This window comes from Oreochromis aureus, linkage group 17 (genome assembly GCF_013358895.1).
Source record: "Oreochromis aureus strain Israel breed Guangdong linkage group 17, ZZ_aureus, whole genome shotgun sequence".
NCBI classification, from domain to species: Eukaryota; Metazoa; Chordata; class Actinopteri; order Cichliformes; family Cichlidae; genus Oreochromis; species Oreochromis aureus.
The window spans coordinates 14652093-14670716 of NC_052958.1; the positions used below are offsets into that span (position 1 = coordinate 14652093).

The 18624-nt window shown below is 40.3% G+C and overlaps 2 protein-coding genes across 3 annotated transcripts; both read right to left on the reverse strand.

Moving 5' to 3' along the window:
• Positions 1-4082: 4082 nt before the first annotated feature.
• Positions 4083-14098, reverse strand: usp18 (ubiquitin specific peptidase 18). 2 transcript variants are annotated; one of them, XM_039601336.1, is made up of 11 exons: positions 13873-14098; positions 13234-13425; positions 11852-11948; positions 11591-11733; positions 11434-11513; positions 11210-11344; positions 10665-10760; positions 10392-10553; positions 10180-10311; positions 9968-10011; positions 4083-4635 (listed from the first exon to the last, which is right to left on the reverse strand). In XM_039601336.1, exons 2-11 carry the CDS (start codon positions 13283-13285, stop codon positions 4563-4565), a joined length of 1014 nt encoding a protein of 337 aa, XP_039457270.1. In that variant the 5' UTR covers positions 13286-13425; positions 13873-14098; the 3' UTR covers positions 4083-4562. The 2 variants fall into 2 exon arrangements, with proteins under 2 accessions (XP_039457270.1, XP_031614090.1); XM_031758230.2 differs by lacking the exon at positions 13234-13425 and having other exon boundaries at positions 13873-14096.
• A 390-nt stretch (positions 14099-14488) lies between these two features.
• pex26 (peroxisomal biogenesis factor 26) lies at positions 14489-18586 on the reverse strand. Its single transcript, XM_031757738.2, has 5 exons — positions 18297-18586; positions 18073-18210; positions 16536-16861; positions 16294-16434; positions 14489-16189 (listed from the first exon to the last, which is right to left on the reverse strand). Exons 1-5 carry the CDS (start codon positions 18467-18469, stop codon positions 16077-16079), a joined length of 891 nt encoding a protein of 296 aa, XP_031613598.1. The 5' UTR covers positions 18470-18586; the 3' UTR covers positions 14489-16076.
• Between the last annotated feature and the right edge of the window lie 38 nt (positions 18587-18624).

An 18624-nucleotide genomic window follows, 5' to 3' on the forward strand; every position in this document is an offset into this window, starting at 1 on the left:
ACTGTTACTTTTCCGTAAGCACGCTGCGTTACTGCGTTACTAAACTGTGATTTTGTTTGCGAGTGTCTCATGACAATGACCTAAGCGCGTGCAACGTTCGTGGTAACAGACGTATGTAGATCAAGAATGGATAATATATCGAGTCCGGGAGAGAGTATGAGCGTGCAGCGGTTAAAGCGTGGAAGTACTGACCTTACTTCGAGTTTGATTCTGTAAAAAGTGACAAAAACATTAGCGTCCGCTGTACACTGCGTGGGAAGAAAGCTTATTTTTACAGCGAAAAACCCCCTAAACTTCTGAGCAAGTACCTAGCAAGCTGCCATGGGAATGTGAAATTCACAGAGAAACCCCCCCGGGTCCGGGACACTGACATGACCCCCGCGCCACACCTGCACCAGGTCAAACCTCCAGCCGCCGGACTCCTGCCAAATATGCGAAAATAGATATAAGAGCGACAGGACTTAGTGCCGCTGAGTCTTTGATTTTATTTATTTTCTGCTGTGTTTTACTTGCATCTATTTGAAAGAGTGAGTGTAAACACAAAAATTATTTTATTTCATTTTATATGCTGGAATATTCAGAAAACAGGTTTAAATGTTTAACAAATTTCTTCCAGTCACACAATGTTGCATATAATTAAATTTTTGCTTGATGAAATGTGCATAAAGTTAAAAGGTTAAAACTAATAAAACAAGTTTAAAAGAGACTTTTTCATTTGATTACATTTTTATATGATGGATTATGCAGAAATAGTAGAGTTTAAGGGCTTAAGATCTATTGCTTTATTACCTATTCATGTCTTGTATCATGTTTTCAAAAGTAACTAAGTAACTAATTACTTTGGAAAATAAGTAATCAGTAAAGTAACGGGATTACTTTTTCTGAGAAGTAATCAGTAATTAGTTACTGATTACTTTTTTCAAGTAACTTGGCCAACACTGGTCCTGAAGGAGCAAAGCAGCACCAGCCCACCACACAACCACCATGTGTGACTGTTGGGGTCAAGGGTGGGTGGGGGAATACTTTTTCAAATAGGGCTAAGCATTGGTTTTTACAGAAACGGTGGAACAACACCTCCTTGTTGCATTCACATCAAACAATTTTGGGTTCCCAAATTGAACATTTAAGATCTACCACCCCAACCAGTTGCAGCAGATTGCTGTCCCTTCCTGATGCTGCCTCTGCTGTAGGCTTCTTCCTGTTAAAAGGAAGTTTTTCCTTCCCACTGTCACCAAGTGCTTGTTAAAAGAGTGTTGTTTGATTGTTGGGGTTTTAAATGTATTATTTTGGGGGTTTACCTTACAACATAAAGCATCTTGAGGTGACTGTTGTTGTGATTTGGAAGTATATAATAAAAGTGAAACAGAAAAATAAAATTGTGTGTGTGTGTGTGTGTGTGTGTGTGTGTGTGTGTGTGTGTGTGTGTGTGTGTGTGTGTGTGTGTATGTGTGTTGGCGGTGGGGGTACGAACAATCAAATATTAGGTCCCCTTTTGTGCCACCCCAGTTTAGAATGCTTAGTGCTAGTATGTTTCTGTTCACTGGTTAATGATAGCGTGTGAATGGTGATAGCAGAAGTCTCATGACATGTCAGCGATATGATCGAATCATTAGTAGGAGGTACAATAAATAATCAGGCAGGGTCTAAATCAGCCATCTAGCATGAAAAACCAATAATGACATATCGAAATAATTGTGTATTTAAGTATTGTAAGAGTTACTGATTGTAAATTACCACACAGACTGATAATCTGGCAACACAACAAACTAAAGCTGAAGCTATGGGAATGCCGGGTTTGCAGTTCACTAAATGAGACGAGAACTTTTGTGCAATTTAGTTTCGGTTTTGATCAAAATATTGGACAGACAGACAGACATAGAAGTGTTGGTAACGAGGCTAAAAAGGCAAGTAAAAAAAGGAATTGCAGCTTTTGTGTCTATTAGAGTTTGCCCACCAGTTCACAGTTCAGCTTAACTGCTTCCTCACCGCTCTCTCTGACCTTTCTTGGCAGAAAAGCATGAGCGCCATTCTTTGATAAGTGACGTGAAGTGGCGATCGAACAAAAGAAAGGCTGTAAGATTTGTTTGCGCGCTTGCTTTAAAAAGCATATATAAATACATATCAAAGCAGCCACATGCATTTATCTAAGCCTGTGAAATCTTCCACACACACAAAAAAGGGAAAATTTAAGAGTGCTTCTCAAATAGCCAAATTCCACACATCACAGTGGTGTGCTCACCTAGTAACTGGTAAACACACATCAACAATGACTAAAAAGCATTAATGAACTTCGATATATTCTCCAAAAGAAACACTGAACACCCCAGAGGAGTATCGTGCCTTCTGCTCTGGCCTACGTGCCTAATGGCACTGTGTAACAAGCCCCGCCGTTACTTCAGAAACTATATGCCAGCATGAGATGGCCTTGGCTGCCTGGGTAACACCTGACCAAGATAAATGGCTAAAAACTTAATTGCAGAGATTATGATCGACCATAAAAGTATGAGTAAACTCATGCAGGGATCTAAGCTCAAGCAAACAATAAAGCTAAAGACCTCACGCATTTCTCCTTGGGAAAAAAAAAAAAGACGTCCGGCCGTTCAGACTTTACAGCCCAAAGGTGCCCTGGATGCGTCATGCTGTTGCACTCTTTAGCACCTGTGATGTGGTCAAAGTCAGGGCGGGGGCGGACAGGTGCTCATCCAACATGCGCTTTGCACATGGTCTTACAACATGCATAATTAATCAAAACCCTAAACACAAAAGGGAAGAGGCTGTTCTCTGGAAATGGAGAAACAAAGCGGATGTACATACCAAATGTGACTTTTACTCAACACACTATTATAAGGCTGTGGTACGGTTGCAGTATATTAACGCAATGTTGAGGTTTTCCATTTTAGAAAGAAATGTGCTGTCTTGTTTTTCTTCTTCATCATCTTGTAAGTTACTGGCAGCTTAGGTTTGCCAATCTGAATGGCAACAAATGAAATGCCATGCTGATTTTATAGATTAAACTGCCAATTTAATATACTAATACTTAATAATAGCAAATAATAGTTAAATAGGTTCTGCAGGAGGAGCTACAGAACTGAGACCTTCATCATATGACTGCATTTTATATTTATCACAAGATTATAAATCCATTTTGTTTATGGGGGCAGCAGTCACAGCAGAGAAGCCCGATCCACAAGGCGTCAAACCCCTCCCCCAGGCCTGGCTCCAGGGTGGGACCCTAGCAACCCCGTCCTGGACAGGGTGAACTGGTCCCTTGAGCTTCTTCTCTAGGGCACACACAAATCCCCCCCCAACATGATAAAGTGATGATTCATGGTTACTTGAGGGACATGGATACAACAAAGACAAACCCCATTTCAATCTGATCAGCAAACACACGCCTTGTTTACACATCCGTAAGCATTTCTTGCCAGCGGCTAATATTCTTTGAGTTTATCACTCGGTGCATTTATAGCTCAATAAATTACTGATCTGAGTTCTTCTTCCGACACTGGCATTGTGCAACACATTAAAACAAACCCTGCATGGTGATGCTTGTAAATAGAAGTAGCTGATGCTTTCAGCTCATTTTAATGATCTGCAGCGGCGGGATTTCTAAAGGTGATTTTGCACTTTAGTCAGAGGAAGAGTCATACGGATCTCACAAATGCAGCAATAAACGGCTGACCATATCTGTGACACTGACTCAACTCAAGACCTGTCCCCGGGGTGTGTGCTGCAAGTAGGAGAACGTATACCCCGTATGCAGAAAGTTGCACTTGTGCTGCACAGCATCGAGATGACTAAGCATGAAGCCTGCTGCCTCTGGCACCGTGTAGACATGTTCCATTCTGTCAGAGCTCTGCAGCACATAGGCACTGTTTCACACGCCCCCCCCACCCCCCCCCCCACCACCACCACCTCTTGGCTAACACACTGGGAATTTTAGTGGCTCAGTTATACCAAGCATTGGCTGCAACTGCAATGTTTTTGGTCCTCTCAGGTCATTCACATACACACACACACACACACACACATATATATATATATATATATATGGTTTGGAGCATCAAATACATAACATAATGGGAGGTTTAATACCCAAGGATAGTTTTAATAGTGGTTAAATAGACAGAATACATAAAATAAAAGATGATTGTGTCGCCCAAATGAGAAAAAAAAAATGCATTGAGTGTTCTTCAAGAATGACTCATAAACAGCTCTATCAGGAAAATGCACACCAGATCTCAATGCAGGTATTTCCCCAAACAGCAAATATCTCAGCTAAGCATTCACTTCAGACCAACCCCCCAATACCAGTGAGTGTGTTCACAGTGTGTGTGGTCTGAGATGGAAAACCCTTTCCTGTATAAAGTCTTCAACGCCACCTACTGGTTAAAAGAAATTCATTTGCTGGTTGAGCTCAGTGAGATCAGAAAAGAATATAGACTATAAAACCTTTCACATTGTAGAAATAGGTCAGAAATTCCCATGAAAATACTTCCATAAAATCAATGCATTCCATATTTTATTGCACCATGTCCACTGATTTCTTAGCACCCATCCACTCAGCCAGAAAGTTCAGGCCGTGGCCTCCATTCTTCTGAATCTCTTCTGTACATTAACATGTACGCCGTTCGACTGCAACAAAAGAAAAAGAAAGAAAACAATGAAGCATTCTTATATAGCAAACGGCAACATAAATAAGGAAGGAATAAACGAAAACCACGATGGCCTTTTCAATTCACATGACAGGAAAAGTGAAACTAAAACTTCCAGGTGTTATCCAGAGACCAGCTTGTTTTTCAAAGACAAGACAACATGACGGACACGACGGATTTCCTCTGTTTAGGGGTTCAAAAGTTTGAGTGTTCGTGGCGAAAAACACAATCACCTCCTAGTCTTTAATCAAGACCAAGGAGCAGACAATAAGGCTTTGTCTAAAAATCTAAAGCTCCTTCTGCAAGGAGAAAGATGAAAGCTCCATTATGTCAGCAGGAGTCAAGCAAATGGGGCTTTAAATGTTATGAATAAAATCTCAGATTTAACTCTGAAAAGAAGTGGAAGCCAGTTAAAGTGTGATAAATGGGAGTCACATGTTTGGTTACTCCTTGCTCTAGGCATGGCTGTTGTTTTACAGGGGTTTTTTTTTTTGAAGGTGAGAGCCTGAATACAGAGAGTTCTCTGAACAGATCTCCTTCATATTTCTCTGAATTATTTTAACTGTAGGAAACATGAATGGTGGAGTCACTAAGCACCTTATAGCTGCATTTTTTCTAATAGCCAGCAGGGGCGACTCTTCCAGAAGAGCAGGGTTGTCGAAGTGATTTTACAGCCTACTTTGATCTTAAGTGTGTCGGAGAAGTGAAACTCCCTTCCTGTCAGTTTAAAGAAGTTTAATCAGCCAGTTAATCCCTGAAATATCTCAATATAAGAAAAAGAGGTGCGATTCCAACAGTATGTCCTCAATTTCTCTACATGACAAAGACATGAAATAAATCTCTCATTACTATCAGTTCTGGTAGCTCATTGCTCACACTGTCCTGTAATTATGAAACAGAAAGTCTGCGTAATTCACCGAGAATACTTTTTCATTTAGTTCTTTATCAGTAGGAAAAAATGTTATGAAAGTTATGAAAATACAGTTAAAATTCTGATTCAGTAAGAAGGACTAGATGTTACAGCCCCTGATAATGCATTGCTTTAGATGGAGAGACTCTTGAGGGATGGCTGTTATGAGGAAAAGTAGCCCAGAAACTTTGCCAGCAGCACACATCGTTGTGTGCCTCAACTTTCGGTCTTTTACCCAGGCTAATCTGCCATTTTCCTTCCTTGGTTAGGTTTAGGGATTAGAGATCTGATCTAGCTTATCATTTTAAAATTTGGGACACATCGTCAGTAGTGGACCTTGGATTCATCGGGTGTTTCGGCCATTATCACTAAACACCCTCATCCAAGGAGGCCCTGCCAGGGTTGATCAGGCCCTGGAGTGTGTCACTGGTTTATGTTAACTTGTTATTTCTCTTCTTCTTTCTTCTGTTTAGTTTCCTACAGTTTATTCTCTATCTATTCACTGCAACTGAGAAATAATACTTACCTCTTTAGCATTTATGGAGCCTAACTTCTTCAAAGGGACAGAAAAGGTGCTAGAGAGAAGTAAGACAAAAGGGACAAGATAGGAGAGAACAGAGAGAAGAGCCGGAAGGGGGGCGCCCAATCTGGCTTCCCACACCTCCCCGCCGGATCGGGCTGTACGCTCTACCTCCCCACTGCCTCCCAGAAAAGGGAAGAAGAGCAGAGGGGAGAAGAGCGGAATATTTCTTTTCTCTCACAGTTAGCTGACTGCCTTAGCTGCCCAAATTATGTCAGCCCTTTTTAACCATAGCCAGTGACTGGTCCTCTCAGCAGTGTTAGCTAGTTTTCTTACAGCCTGCCGTTGCGCCTGTCCTCTGATCCCAATCTCTCTAAGCAGCTTTGCGGTTGTTGAAATGTACACCCTCCTTCACATTTTCTAAAACTGTCCAGTGGGAGTCTTTGCCAGGCCGATTCTGGCCCTCGGGCCTTATATTTGAGAAAAATGATGGCGCTATGATGATGTGTGACCTTCCAGTAGAGGTCCCAACTAAACAGGGAATATCAGGGAATGGGATAAGCACATATGCAGATTCATCTGGACCAATAGGACACAAAAGTGTAAAGTATTTAACGAAGCAGCTGTCAGTTTGACATATGAGGCTAGGTGAATTAGGCCTAAACGATACAGCTTAACAGCTCCTAACAGGAGCTGTTAAGCTGTATCCTGTTTAATCAAGATGTGGAGGCAGTGAGATGAGTAAGATATAGATACAAATTTCAAACCAGAACTGCTCAATGATAGACAGTGAAAACAGGCAATACATGGTATAATACCATTTTGGAGTATCACAACAAACTAAGAACTAAATAATTTCAACACTCTGTGTCCTTTGAACTGGACAGAAAGGACCTTTATGGGCAGATTTGTCATTTCTTCTTAAAAGAGATAAAAGAAAAGAATGATGATGCACAACTATTAAAGATCGCCATGACTGGAGGTAAACAAACAAACAAAGAAAGCTTAATAGTAGCTTCACAAGATGTCTTTTCATAAATATAGCAAATTCATCAACAGTAAAAGTGACTTTTGCTCTTCAACTGCAGGGGACTGAAGGACATATAAACTAGAGGAAATGGGACGGTTATAAATAGATGGACTGCTGCAGGTTCTTCCTGCAAACTAACTGTAGGTGCTCTGATAATAATAGATGAATATCCTTGGACTATATCAGTAATTTATATTTGCCAAAAAGCGGAAGACTTAAAACTAAAAGTTTTTGTTTTTTTTGTATAATGTTAATTCTGCGGCACACACTGTCTGGTTAGCACTGTCACCTCACAGGAAACAGGTCTTGGTTTGAATCCACCAGCTGAAGAATTAAACCCTTCTGTGTGGACACTGCATGTGCAGAGAGGAGGAGGCTTCAGAAGATTATTAACACCGTTCGGGAGATCGTTGGATACTCTCTGCCCTCGACTCTGAAACAACTGCCACCTTGTCTTCCACTCCTGCAATAATTTCCCTGCTGTGTAATATCACAGCCAACTCAGTGAGCAATGTCTTACATTTTTGGAATACTCTACTCATATTGGTGAAGTCACTGTGAACTCGTTCCTTCTTTTTATATTTACTGTGCAAATGACTCTGTTTGTTTTTTGTTTTTTTTCTCTTTGCATCTGTAGGTGCAGCCATGCTGCAATTTATTTACACACAAAAACATACGACAAAAGACTTCTAATTCTAAAACTAGACATCACGTCCGATCCACACCTCAGTGACGCCTTTTTTCCAAAAACTAAGACCACAACCAGCGAAATGCTGAAAATGATGCTCTGAAATGCCTGACCTCATCGTGGCTACATCCTTCAGCCTGTGGTCTCTCCACACCTTCCTCTTTAAGAACAACACACTGAAATTTTGACACAGTCATGAGGTAGATGAGACTTTTGATATCACTCTCACGTCTGTGCCGTATATACAAAGTTGAAAGAAGCTACTGGGATGTTTGTTCAGCAGTCGCCATCGTCATCTTGGCATTTCGAGGGTGGATCTGACTGAGAAACTGAGGGAAACCACACAGTCATATGGCAACAGCCTGTTAAAATAAAGCAGGCCTTCACTGTGACCATAACTTAAAAACCAACAGTCTGTGTTTTATTCAGTAAAGTAGAAAGTAGAGATGGCACGATACCACTTTTTTATGTCCGATACCGATACCGATATCATAAATTTGGATATCTGCCGATACCGATATGAATCCGATATAGTGCGTTTTTTAATCAATAAAACTGTTTTTTTAATATCTTGCTGCATTTTGTATAAGTTCATACTCAAGTTTAAATAAACAACAACACTAAAGCTATTCTGTTATACCTGTATGTAAAAAATACACTGCACCCAAAATATTTTATAGTTCAGCAACACTGATCAATCTAATAAACTTAAACCTACTCCATCCTCCCTATTCTGGTATTTTAAAGAGTACTTAGCAGAAATATTAAGCAACCTAACTAATAGGGTTGCAAACTCCCAGCAAAAAAAAAGGGAACCACCCCCACCCTCCACGTCATGATGCTTAATCGATGTAATCAACTTTAATTTGATGCAGGGTGAAAAAAAAACACAGAATTAAATTATTTTTCAAGAATAATTAAATAGATTCAACATCTTTCTTCAACAGAATTGCAGACTGCACAGATGGTATCTTCCCAAAGGAAAAAGTACTATAGCTTACTAGGGTATATTAGACTTAACAGTTACTATATACAGTAATGGACTTCTATACATTTTACATCAGATTAAAACTTTGGGTGTAAGATTCAGATAATTATTTATTAAAAGCTAGACATTTTAAATGAGAATAAGAAAGAAAAGTATGTCTTTGTGCCCCCTTTTCCCTGTTAATGCCCTATCGGCCCCCTGGCTACACTTTGCTAGATCCGCCCCTGCACAGTTAACAGCCGTCAGCTACGTGAAAAGGATCCTGGTGTAGAAAGTAATATTAAATAAATTCTAACAACAGCTTATCAAGGTTAAAGGTGCTGCTGTTGTTCAGCCGCTGGTTTCCTCTTTCTGGTGCAAAGTGGGCCAAAAACAAAGAAGAGAGAGGACTCGCGATCAGCTGATCATTAAGCAGTTTCACGATTGAAGTAGCCGCAGGAAGGTGAGGGAGAGAGAGAGAGAGAGGCAGTCGCTCCATATATCGGTTGTTAAGCTTAACATGGGAACGCTTTACAAACATTCAGAGATGAACTTACACACTTGCTTTACTTCTCTCTGGGATAACTTCCTCGGAGATGAAATGCTGGTTTGGTAGCGAGGCTACAAATACACACAGCCGCTCTATCACGTGATGCACACTGCTCCGACGTGCTACGGTTATGAGCCGAGTTACGCCGTGTCGCAAGTTTTGTGAGGTGTTTTTTTTTTTATATTTAATGTATCGGATTACATTTTTAATTTCTCACCGATATCCGATCCAGTAATTTACGTCAGTATCGGACCGATACCGATACGTAATATCGGATCGGTCCATCTCTAGTAGAAAGTAGCACTAATGTCTCCAGGAAAGCGTTTCTAAAGTCTTTTTGCAACCAGGAGAGTCAAAATAAAGCAGATTTAAGGCGCTTCAGTGCCCATCATTTATGTACAGTCTATTATTTATGTACTAAGTAGCTGGGAACAGTATGGCACAAAAATCTAATGTTTTCAAAGTGTTACTACCTCCTTGCTCCAGATATTCAAACCAGAATCAGACTAACTGACTAGGTTAAAATGTATCCTCATTAAGCTTTGATGAGCCATTTCCAGCTGCCGTAGACAGCTTCAAGTTTATGAGTGTAAAACGTCTGAGAGGACTTCATGACCCCCTGTACAATCAGAAACTGGGCATTTTACCTCTGTCTTCCTCCATATGTTCTCTGCACTTCTTCCCAGGTAGTCTGTGGATTTGAATAAGAATCAGACAGAAGATTCATCAGAAATTTGCAATTCAAGAAGAAGCACAGAGGGAAAAAGTTACATCCCTCTCTCCCTTTGATATCTGCAGATACTTTCACATCTAACTGTATACTGTGATTATTTGTAATTATTTTTTAGATCTGATGTACCTGCTGTACGTGGCTATCATCTGCATAGTACCAGCACTTGTTCTCCCTGTGGCGGACGTAAGCAGTATAGTGCCCAAACATTGCATAACCACAGTGCACGACCACTGCGTACAAGGTGTACCTGCACTCATTCTGGAAGAAAAACAAATAAATAATCAGAGTATTCACAAGTAAAAGATGCAATATTCACGTAAAAAAGAATTCGGACGAACCTGTGCAAAGTTTCCGGAGAACACATGTTGGAGACTCTGGGAGAAATCAAAGGTTTCTGGGAAAGAAACCCTGCAGTCAAGTTTGCGGGTGGAACCGCGGCTGTTCCGAAATCGCTTCAGGTTCATGCACAAGATACGAGGCAGTGACAGGAGTTTGACACCCTGAACAAAACAAATGAGTGAATTTGAGTTCATGTTTTGTCACATATCTTGTAATTGATTTCATCAGAGCCTTTTCAATGTGTTTGAGGAGGGTTTAAACCTGAGTCTCACCTGTCTGGATGGGTTCTTAGTTCCACAGTGTGCACAGAAGCAGGAGTTTATGCCCCTGAGCTCCTGATGCTCGAAGAAGGAGTTCATGCAGCCTTCCTGAAAATATGGCAAATGTAACAAAATAAATAGTGACTAAAATAAACAGTGACAATGCAATACAGCTAAGGTTTGTAACCTAACAAGTCATATGTCATTCATTTGATCTTTTATGAGTGGTTCTGTGCTGGACTATTTGCTGGTGACTCTGATTTTTGTAATCCTAATAAACTTGTGCGTTTTCTCCCTTTTTACACTTGTGTTTTGTGGATTTATAAACCCCCCCCCCCCCATGTACTCCCCAGTTGGAAGTATTACATATTAAAATGCTGTATTTTATTACACCCATATGATTGGATCAGGATTGGCTAAAATCTTTGGCTTCAATAAGCTGTAAAAACTCGAGATTTTAAGATACGGCCTCCAATAAAAGGGAAAAAATAGCAAACAGAGATAGTGTGTTCCCCAACAGTTTTAGTATTCTTAAACAAAAGAAGAAGAAGACCCACCAGAGAGTTGTCATCCTCCTTTACATAAAGCGGCAGGCTGAGCATGTAGCTGGTTTCGGTTTGGACGGAGTTGCACTTTAAACACTGCAGGTTCGTCTCCACTGAAATCTTGTACAGATCCTGAATTTCCCCAGCCTTTCAGAGAGGGCAAATGCAAACAAACACTGTTGTAGATAACACGTGCAGAAATGAATAATATTAGAGTAGTTTGATCGCAGTCCAACCAGAACTTTGTTGTCCATCTGCTGGTGAATGAAGTTGAGAATCGAGAGGAACACCTCATCTGCGTCATGCTGCACATTAACTGTAAAGCATCATTAGAAGGTATAAAATAAGACACATCGGCAGGAGGTATTTTCTCTGCAAAAGCGTAGCTCTTACGTCGAAAGCTGTTTTGGTCCAGACAGTGGAGGAAGTCACGATGTGGAGCGGGCTGAGGAAGGTCACCCCGCATGGCCTCAAGAACTCTCTTTAGATGCAGCGCGACATTACGAGCATCTCCTTTCGCACCAGCTGCATCCCACCTTTTAAAATTCATAAAAGCTTGTTAATATTGTAAACAGCCTTAGGATTTCCACAATAAGTGGCGCTACAACATCACTGAGTCAAGATGAAAGCGGCTGTAGTAATTCATGTGATTACCTTTCTAGCAGTTCTGCTATTTCCCAGGTAGCAGAGAAAGTCTGCAGCAAGCTGTTCACACAGCATGATAGACAATAATTGGAGAGGCCTCTCATCCCTGTAAGAGTAACAGGGGTTAAATAACAGCCTGTGACACCGTGAATCAACCCACCAGAGCACCAGCGGGTGTGTGCATGTGTAAAAATAAATAAAAATGGAAAAGCACAGTCAGCTGTGGAGTACCCCATATTTTTGATATATATTCTATTAAAATAGCAAATCATGGTTTTAAAGATCACAGAGCGTGAGGCTTGTTCGGTTTATTCGTTTTAGGCCCCGTGTTGAGCAGATGTAGAGCAAATTGACTTCACTTCACACAGACTCACGGTCAGTATTTTGGTTTCTGTGTCACTGAAATACACCTGACCTGAAGGTCAAATGCAACAACAGACAAAAGAGCATTTATGAATCAGTCATAAATTTATGAGGTTTAAAGAGTTCCTTTGAGGTGCAGAGATCCTTTAAAGGTTTGTTAAACAACATTACCACCTCTTTAACAACCCAGTATGATAAATATGAGTAAATATGAACATGAATATGATCAGATAGCTGTCTGATCATATTCATAATCACACAATAAAGATCTTTTGTGAATGTTTTTGAATTTCTAGTCCTTTGATCTCGTGTTATTGGAGCAACATGTAATAAAAATATTGATTACGGTTTTTAGTCCAAAAACTAGTTGTAAAGTCATATTTCACAGTTATATGATTATTAGCATACTTTAAGCAGATCAGCCAGTAAATAATTAGATTATACAGTCACCAAACACTTTATTAGGTACACCTTTTCAACTGCATGTTAACTCATATATCTGATCAGCCAATCTCATGTTGGCAGCTCATGTGACATGTAGACGTGGTCGAGTCGACCTGCTGAAGTTGAAACGGAGTTACAGAGTGGGAAACAAAGGTGATTTTAGTGACTTTTAACATGGCATGGTTGTTAGTCTGAGTGTTTCAGAAACTGCTGATATACTGGGATTTTCCCACGCGGCCATCCCTAGAGTTTACAGAGAATGGTCTGTAAAGTTTGATGTCAGAGGTCATAAGAGAACGACCAGACTGCTTCAAGCTGATTAGAAGAGTAGAAACAGCAACTCAAATATTCACTAAAATTAGGTAACCAACATGAAACTGAGGCTATACTTCACACGCTTCACCAAAATTGGACAATACATAACTGGAAAAACGTTTTCTAGTCAGATGAATCTTGATTTCTGCTGCATGAAAGCATGGCTTTATCCTGCCTGCCTTGTATCAACAGTTAAGGCTGCTGGTGGAGAGGGAGTGATATGGGGGGTATTGTCTTGGGCCTTTTTGGCCCTAAACACCACAGCCTACCTGAGTGTTGTTGCTGACCATGTCCATTTCTTAATGACAACAGTGTACCCATCTTCTGATACCTGCCTCCAGCAGGTTAACGCACCATGTCGCAAAGCTCAAATCATCTCAAACTGGTTTCTTGAACGTGACGATGAGTTCACTGTACTCAAATGGCCTCCACGGTCACCAGATCTCAATCCAGTAGAGCACCTTTGGGATGTGGTGGAACAGAGATTCCCATCATGGATGCAAAGCCAACAGATTTGGAGCAAATGTGCGATGCTGTCACGTGAGGAAAGTTTCCAGCGCCACCAAGGTGTACCTAATAAAGTGGCTGTGAGAGCATTTTTAGCACACTGTGCACTACATTGTTCATGACTGTTCATGACCGAGAAAGCACTACAGCTTTAGAAAGTTAACTGACTAAAAGAATTTCTCCTATCTGTGAATAAAACTTGACTTCAAAATTGTTCCGTTTTTATTTACTGTGACATTAATAACGAGTGCATCTACGACTCGTTGAGGAGCTTTAATCTTATTTAACAAGCATCTCGTGCATTTCGCTGAAGTAGGACCTTTAAACTAGTATTTATAGTTCTCAAGTAAACAGGAAATAATATAAAAGCATCACCATCGGGTTGAGAATGTTCCGCTTACCAAATAAGTGATTCACTAGAGTAAGTCTAGAAAAGCAATAGCAGATCCCAGCAGACATCAGTGCAGCCTTCTGCTCTTCTTCAGGGTCTCAGGACGGTCACTAAACCAACAGAGGGTCGAGCGTTTGTTGTACTTCACCCCACTGTAAACATCAGCGCCACAGAAACAGTTCCCAGCAACAGTTTCATTTTACAGCTTTCTCTTCGCTTTGCTGGAAACGAAACTCACAAACTGTCATGCGCAAACCGGCTGGAACTATGACGCCGGCGATCACGTCGGCGCTTATTAGCTACACAGCATTGGTGACACACGGGTCCAGATCATCTCCACAGTCACAGGCAGTACTCTGTACTCGAATACTCAAGTATTTCCACTGTGTGCAACTTAATAATAATACTTCTCACCTGTACCCAGGGGCGTGTCCAAAGAGAGGGGCAATGAGTGACCCCAGCCCCACTTTAAAAATGCGATTAAACTAATGTGACTTTCACTTAAAAAAAAAAAAGACCCCTAATTTTTTTTTTTACATGCATGCAGAACTTTATGAATTACAGATAATATATTCCGATTTACTGCAGCACCACCTTTTCTAAACTTGAGGGACATGTACGTTTACCTGCACACTTTTATTCTACTTTTTTCGCTACTTGTAAGCTTTCAGAAAACAATTTAAACATTTAAATTTAAAACTGCTTAACAGTGCTGCATAAGATTAAATTTAATAGATCTTCACATAAATTAAATTCAAATTTCCACAACAGGAATATAAGATTATAAAAAAAGTTTGTTTTTCCCTCTTTAAATTTTTACTGATGATACTTTTGGAAAGGCCTGACAGCATGTTAGGTAACCAGTTACTTAACTACCCATCCATCCATTTAAAAAAAAAATAAGGTGACTGGATTTTGTCCTATCAAACACGCTGTCACATCCACACATATAATTCAAAATTATAATTCCAAATTGATTACCCTTTAAAAATTTAAGGTTCATTTATGAGAATTATCAATAAAATAATACATAAGAACAGTCACAGGGACACTTAAATGCAGAACAAATATCTTCACTCTTACATTGTAAGTGCATTTTCTTAAGATCCAATCCTGTGAAAAACTAAGTACAATCTGACAGCTTCTATTTGAATTAAGAGGGTAACATGTTGAAAATCAAATGCACTTGATTAATTGATCATGACCACTTCTATAAAAGCTGAGGTTTCGGCAGTTTGCTGGACTGGAGCATTCCGGTGTGTTAACACAGCGCCAAGGAGGAAAAACTTCATCTCTGTCCATCTTTCACACCTATTAACGTTGTTGTCAAATGTCGTAATTGTGGAGGAAAGAGTTAAAAAAGTAACTGCGGCTTCCCATCGATCTGGAAAAGGTTATAGGGTCATTTCCAAACAATCAGAAGTCCATCATTTTGCAGTAAGAACAATTATTCACAACTGGAAAACATTCAAAGGAGTCGCCAATCTTCTCAGGAGTAAACGTCCCAGCAAATTCCAGACCCAGTGCATGATCTTGGACGTGCAAACAAATACATCCAAGACTCTACCGGCCTCAGTTAGCATGTCAAGTGCAACACTTCTAAAAATGTCCTTTGGAGAGACGAGACCAAAGTGGCAATGTTTGGCTGTAATGCAGAGCACCATGTTTGTTGACAACCAGACACACCATATCAGGACAAACACCTCATGTCATGCACAGTGGCAGAGGGGTCATGGTTTAGGCTTGTTTTGCAGCCACAGGACCTCAGCACATTGCAGTACACAAAACTTAAACTGACTATTATAACTATTGTTATAATCATTTAACAAATTTCAGATTCATACAGTGATACACTGACTGCAACTGTTTTCTTACCCCTACTCATCATTCTAGGTACTCTGAACCAGAACAGTGAGTCACTTCCCAGACTTAAAAAAGGAAAAGAAAAAAAAACACATCAGACTCTTGATGATTCATGTGTTGCTTTGAGATGGACAAACAAAGGATGTATTAGTGAGGAGCTGGGGAGAATTTATGGGAAGCTGTGTCATGTGAGCTGAAGAGTCTGCAGCTTAAAAAAAAAAAAAAAGCAATTTTCCTGGAATGAGGACGCTTTAAATGTTTTATAGATCTGACGTGAATATCATCCATGTTGTCTTACAAACAGTCCTTAGAGAATTCATTTAAAATGATAGACCTAGCATATTCAGTCCTCTACAGTCCTTTGCTCTGAGTGACTGCCTGATAATAGGGTGCAAACATGGCGTTCCACATCTGTTTGAGCAGCTGCAGAAGTTTCGAAATCCACATGAACGCAGACGGGAGAGCTGCAGGTAAAAAAAGCACAACAGAAACGCATTTACAGTCACTTTTATTTTAACTTCTAAAAGATGATGATGTACCAGTAGAACTAAGGAACATTTCACCCAACCTGGATCCATCCGAAAAAAGAGCATGTAGAGGAGGATGGCAGTCAGAAAGATTCTCCGGAAAGGGAATGAGCCAGAACCAATCATCAGGAGTTTTCGGTATAAAAACCTGATCACAGCCTCAAGTTTATGGACTAAAGTACCTGCAGAACAAAAGCAAAATCACAAACAGTTAACAGTTTCAGTCTTTTTTAGGCCGCTTGGCGTAATGCATCTCATAAGGGTTTAGGCTGAAGTGTCAGACCTTGGGATGAGACAGGATGTTCAGTGACGTCAGAGCTTCCACTCATCCTGGGATTTAGAGGAGGGTCTTGATTTTGTCGCTCTTTTTCTTCTATGATATCCAGCGCTGTCTGTCTGTGTTCTTCTGTGAAGGCGCTGCTAAAAAGCTCGCCTCTGATCAGCTCCCGAGCCTCGTCTGCTTCTCTCAGCGGCACAAGGATATGCAGCAGGTACAGCTCTGCGACGGTCCTGAAGCTAGTCGCCCTGCTGTTGGACGGGTAGTGTAACCAGGCTCTGGTCACCTCCTGCATTACAGCAGGCTCACCCACCTTGGAGTAAAGAAGTATACTGCCAAAATGAGACACAAAATCACATTAGTAAGAATTTTATTGAATTTTTTAAAGAAAAAAAAATCCTAAATAGTTAATGCAATACTTTTCTTAACCCCTTATGTTAAAGCTTAAAGTCTACATGTGAGTCATATCTTGATCGTCTGACTTAAAATCCACTGTGTGATCATGTATATCTCTCAATTCTTTGTAAAACACAAACAAACACATCACCCCCTTTAGCAGAAATAAATTATTTTGGCTGTCCTGCACTCTTGTCCTTCAGTCTTTAATTCTGAGAATGATGGCACCACACATGTCATCATCAGCCCCAGAAGTCAGAGGTTAAAATAGGAAAGAGTTTCTAAGTATTGGCACAGTATCTGGGAACCTTGGCTCCAAATTTATGGATATCAGGGTGTGATAAATGTCTGTTTCGTTACTAGAAAAGGTCACTTTTATGTAGGATTTTTTTGAGTTTATCACCCATTTCCAGTCGTTGTCCAAATATTTCAAAAAGCCAACCATTTTTCACTGGACCTACCCACTGACATAATAGATTTGGGATTACAGTCTCCAATTTTGCCTGCTGCAGAGCTTTGGAGGGCATACATTTTGGACTTCACAGTTTTTCCTACAGATAAAGACCTCTTCCATAGCCATTCAGACCTCATCAAAGCAATTGAGTAATAAATAAAAGTTCACTTTTTCTTACACTTTGTACAACAGTGTGGGCTTTCACAAATGTGACCTCACTAGGTAAAAAAAAATGGCTCATCAAGTCAAAACTTCTAGTTTTATATTTATGGGACAGTCTGGGCAATGAGCTAGTGGAACTTGCTCTGTCATTTTACACATTTATTAATTTAAGCCTAAATAATTGTGATGACAGATGTCTTTTATTTACTACAAAAACATTTCTTTATCAAAAAAGGCTGAAGTCATTAATATAAGGTTTGATTATAACAGCACTCATAACGAATAATTAAATTTTATTTTCATTTTTAATTCATGATTAAGTATATAATTAATGGCGGATTAAATGTGCTGATTGAAAAAACATGTCTAGGAGAATTTGCATATTTGAACCCTAATACGATTTGTATTTTATACTTTATTTCATATTGTGTCCACCTGCCCAAAGGCTGGGGATCAATAGATCAGTGTCTAATAACAATAACAACAATAATAATAATAATAATAATAATGATAATGAAACCCTTTCCTCACCACATCTGCATGATCTTCGCTGGTATTTTCTCCTGCTCATACTGTTGCAGGACCCAGCAGAGGACATCACGCCACTGATTGAGCTCAGCCAGAGCCTGAATCCCTAAGATGCAGAAACCAGCCTTGAGCTCTGCACATCTGCAGGAACATTAAAGACGTTTGTGTTATAACACAAACATCCAAGCTTCCAGTTACACATGTGCGTGAAGCTTCAGGACCCTCACCTGCTGTCCTCGGGCTCCAGGCCATCGAGACTCTCCAGACCTCTGAGACATGTGTCAAAAGCCGCTTGGAAGTCTCTGTGCACCATCATTTGTTCTGCAGCCGACTCCAGCGTGTTGAACATCTGGGTCACAGCAGCAGAGAGCGGAGGGCTGGCGGCCTGGAAGCTGTTCATGACTCCCGGATGAACTTAAAACAAACCCAACAAACACTCAAAGGGTTTAAAGCACTTTAGCTTGCAGCTAAGCACGAAATTTTCCACAACGGTTTGTTTACCTTCCGTTTAGCTTCCTGGTATTAGTCCACTGTCCAATCAGAAGCCACAGTCTT

What these genes read in the sequence shown, in the direction of transcription:
- usp18 (XM_031758230.2), bottom strand. Translation starts at nt 13,930, where the DNA reads ATGTCTGCTGGGATCTGCTATTGCTTTTCTAGACTTACTCTAGTGAAT. An exon ending in TCTCCGGAAACTTTGCACAG is followed by an intron (nt 10,312 to 10,391) that starts GTTCGTCCGAAT and finishes TTTTTCTTCCAG; the next exon opens with AATGAGTGCAGGTACACCTT. An exon ending in ACATATGGAGGAAGACAGAG is followed by an intron (nt 4,636 to 9,967) that starts GTAAAATGCCCA and finishes CTTTTGTTGCAG; the next exon opens with TCGAACGGCGTACATGTTAA.
- pex26 (XM_031757738.2), bottom strand. Translation starts at nt 18,469, where the DNA reads ATGAACAGCTTCCAGGCCGCCAGCCCTCCGCTCTCTGCTGCTGTGACC. An exon ending in CTGGAGCCCGAGGACAGCAG is followed by an intron (nt 18,211 to 18,296) that starts GTGAGGGTCCTG and finishes ATGTTCCTGCAG; the next exon opens with ATGTGCAGAGCTCAAGGCTG. An exon ending in GCGAAGATCATGCAGATGTG is followed by an intron (nt 16,862 to 18,072) that starts GTGAGGAAAGGG and finishes TCATTTTGGCAG; the next exon opens with TATACTTCTTTACTCCAAGG.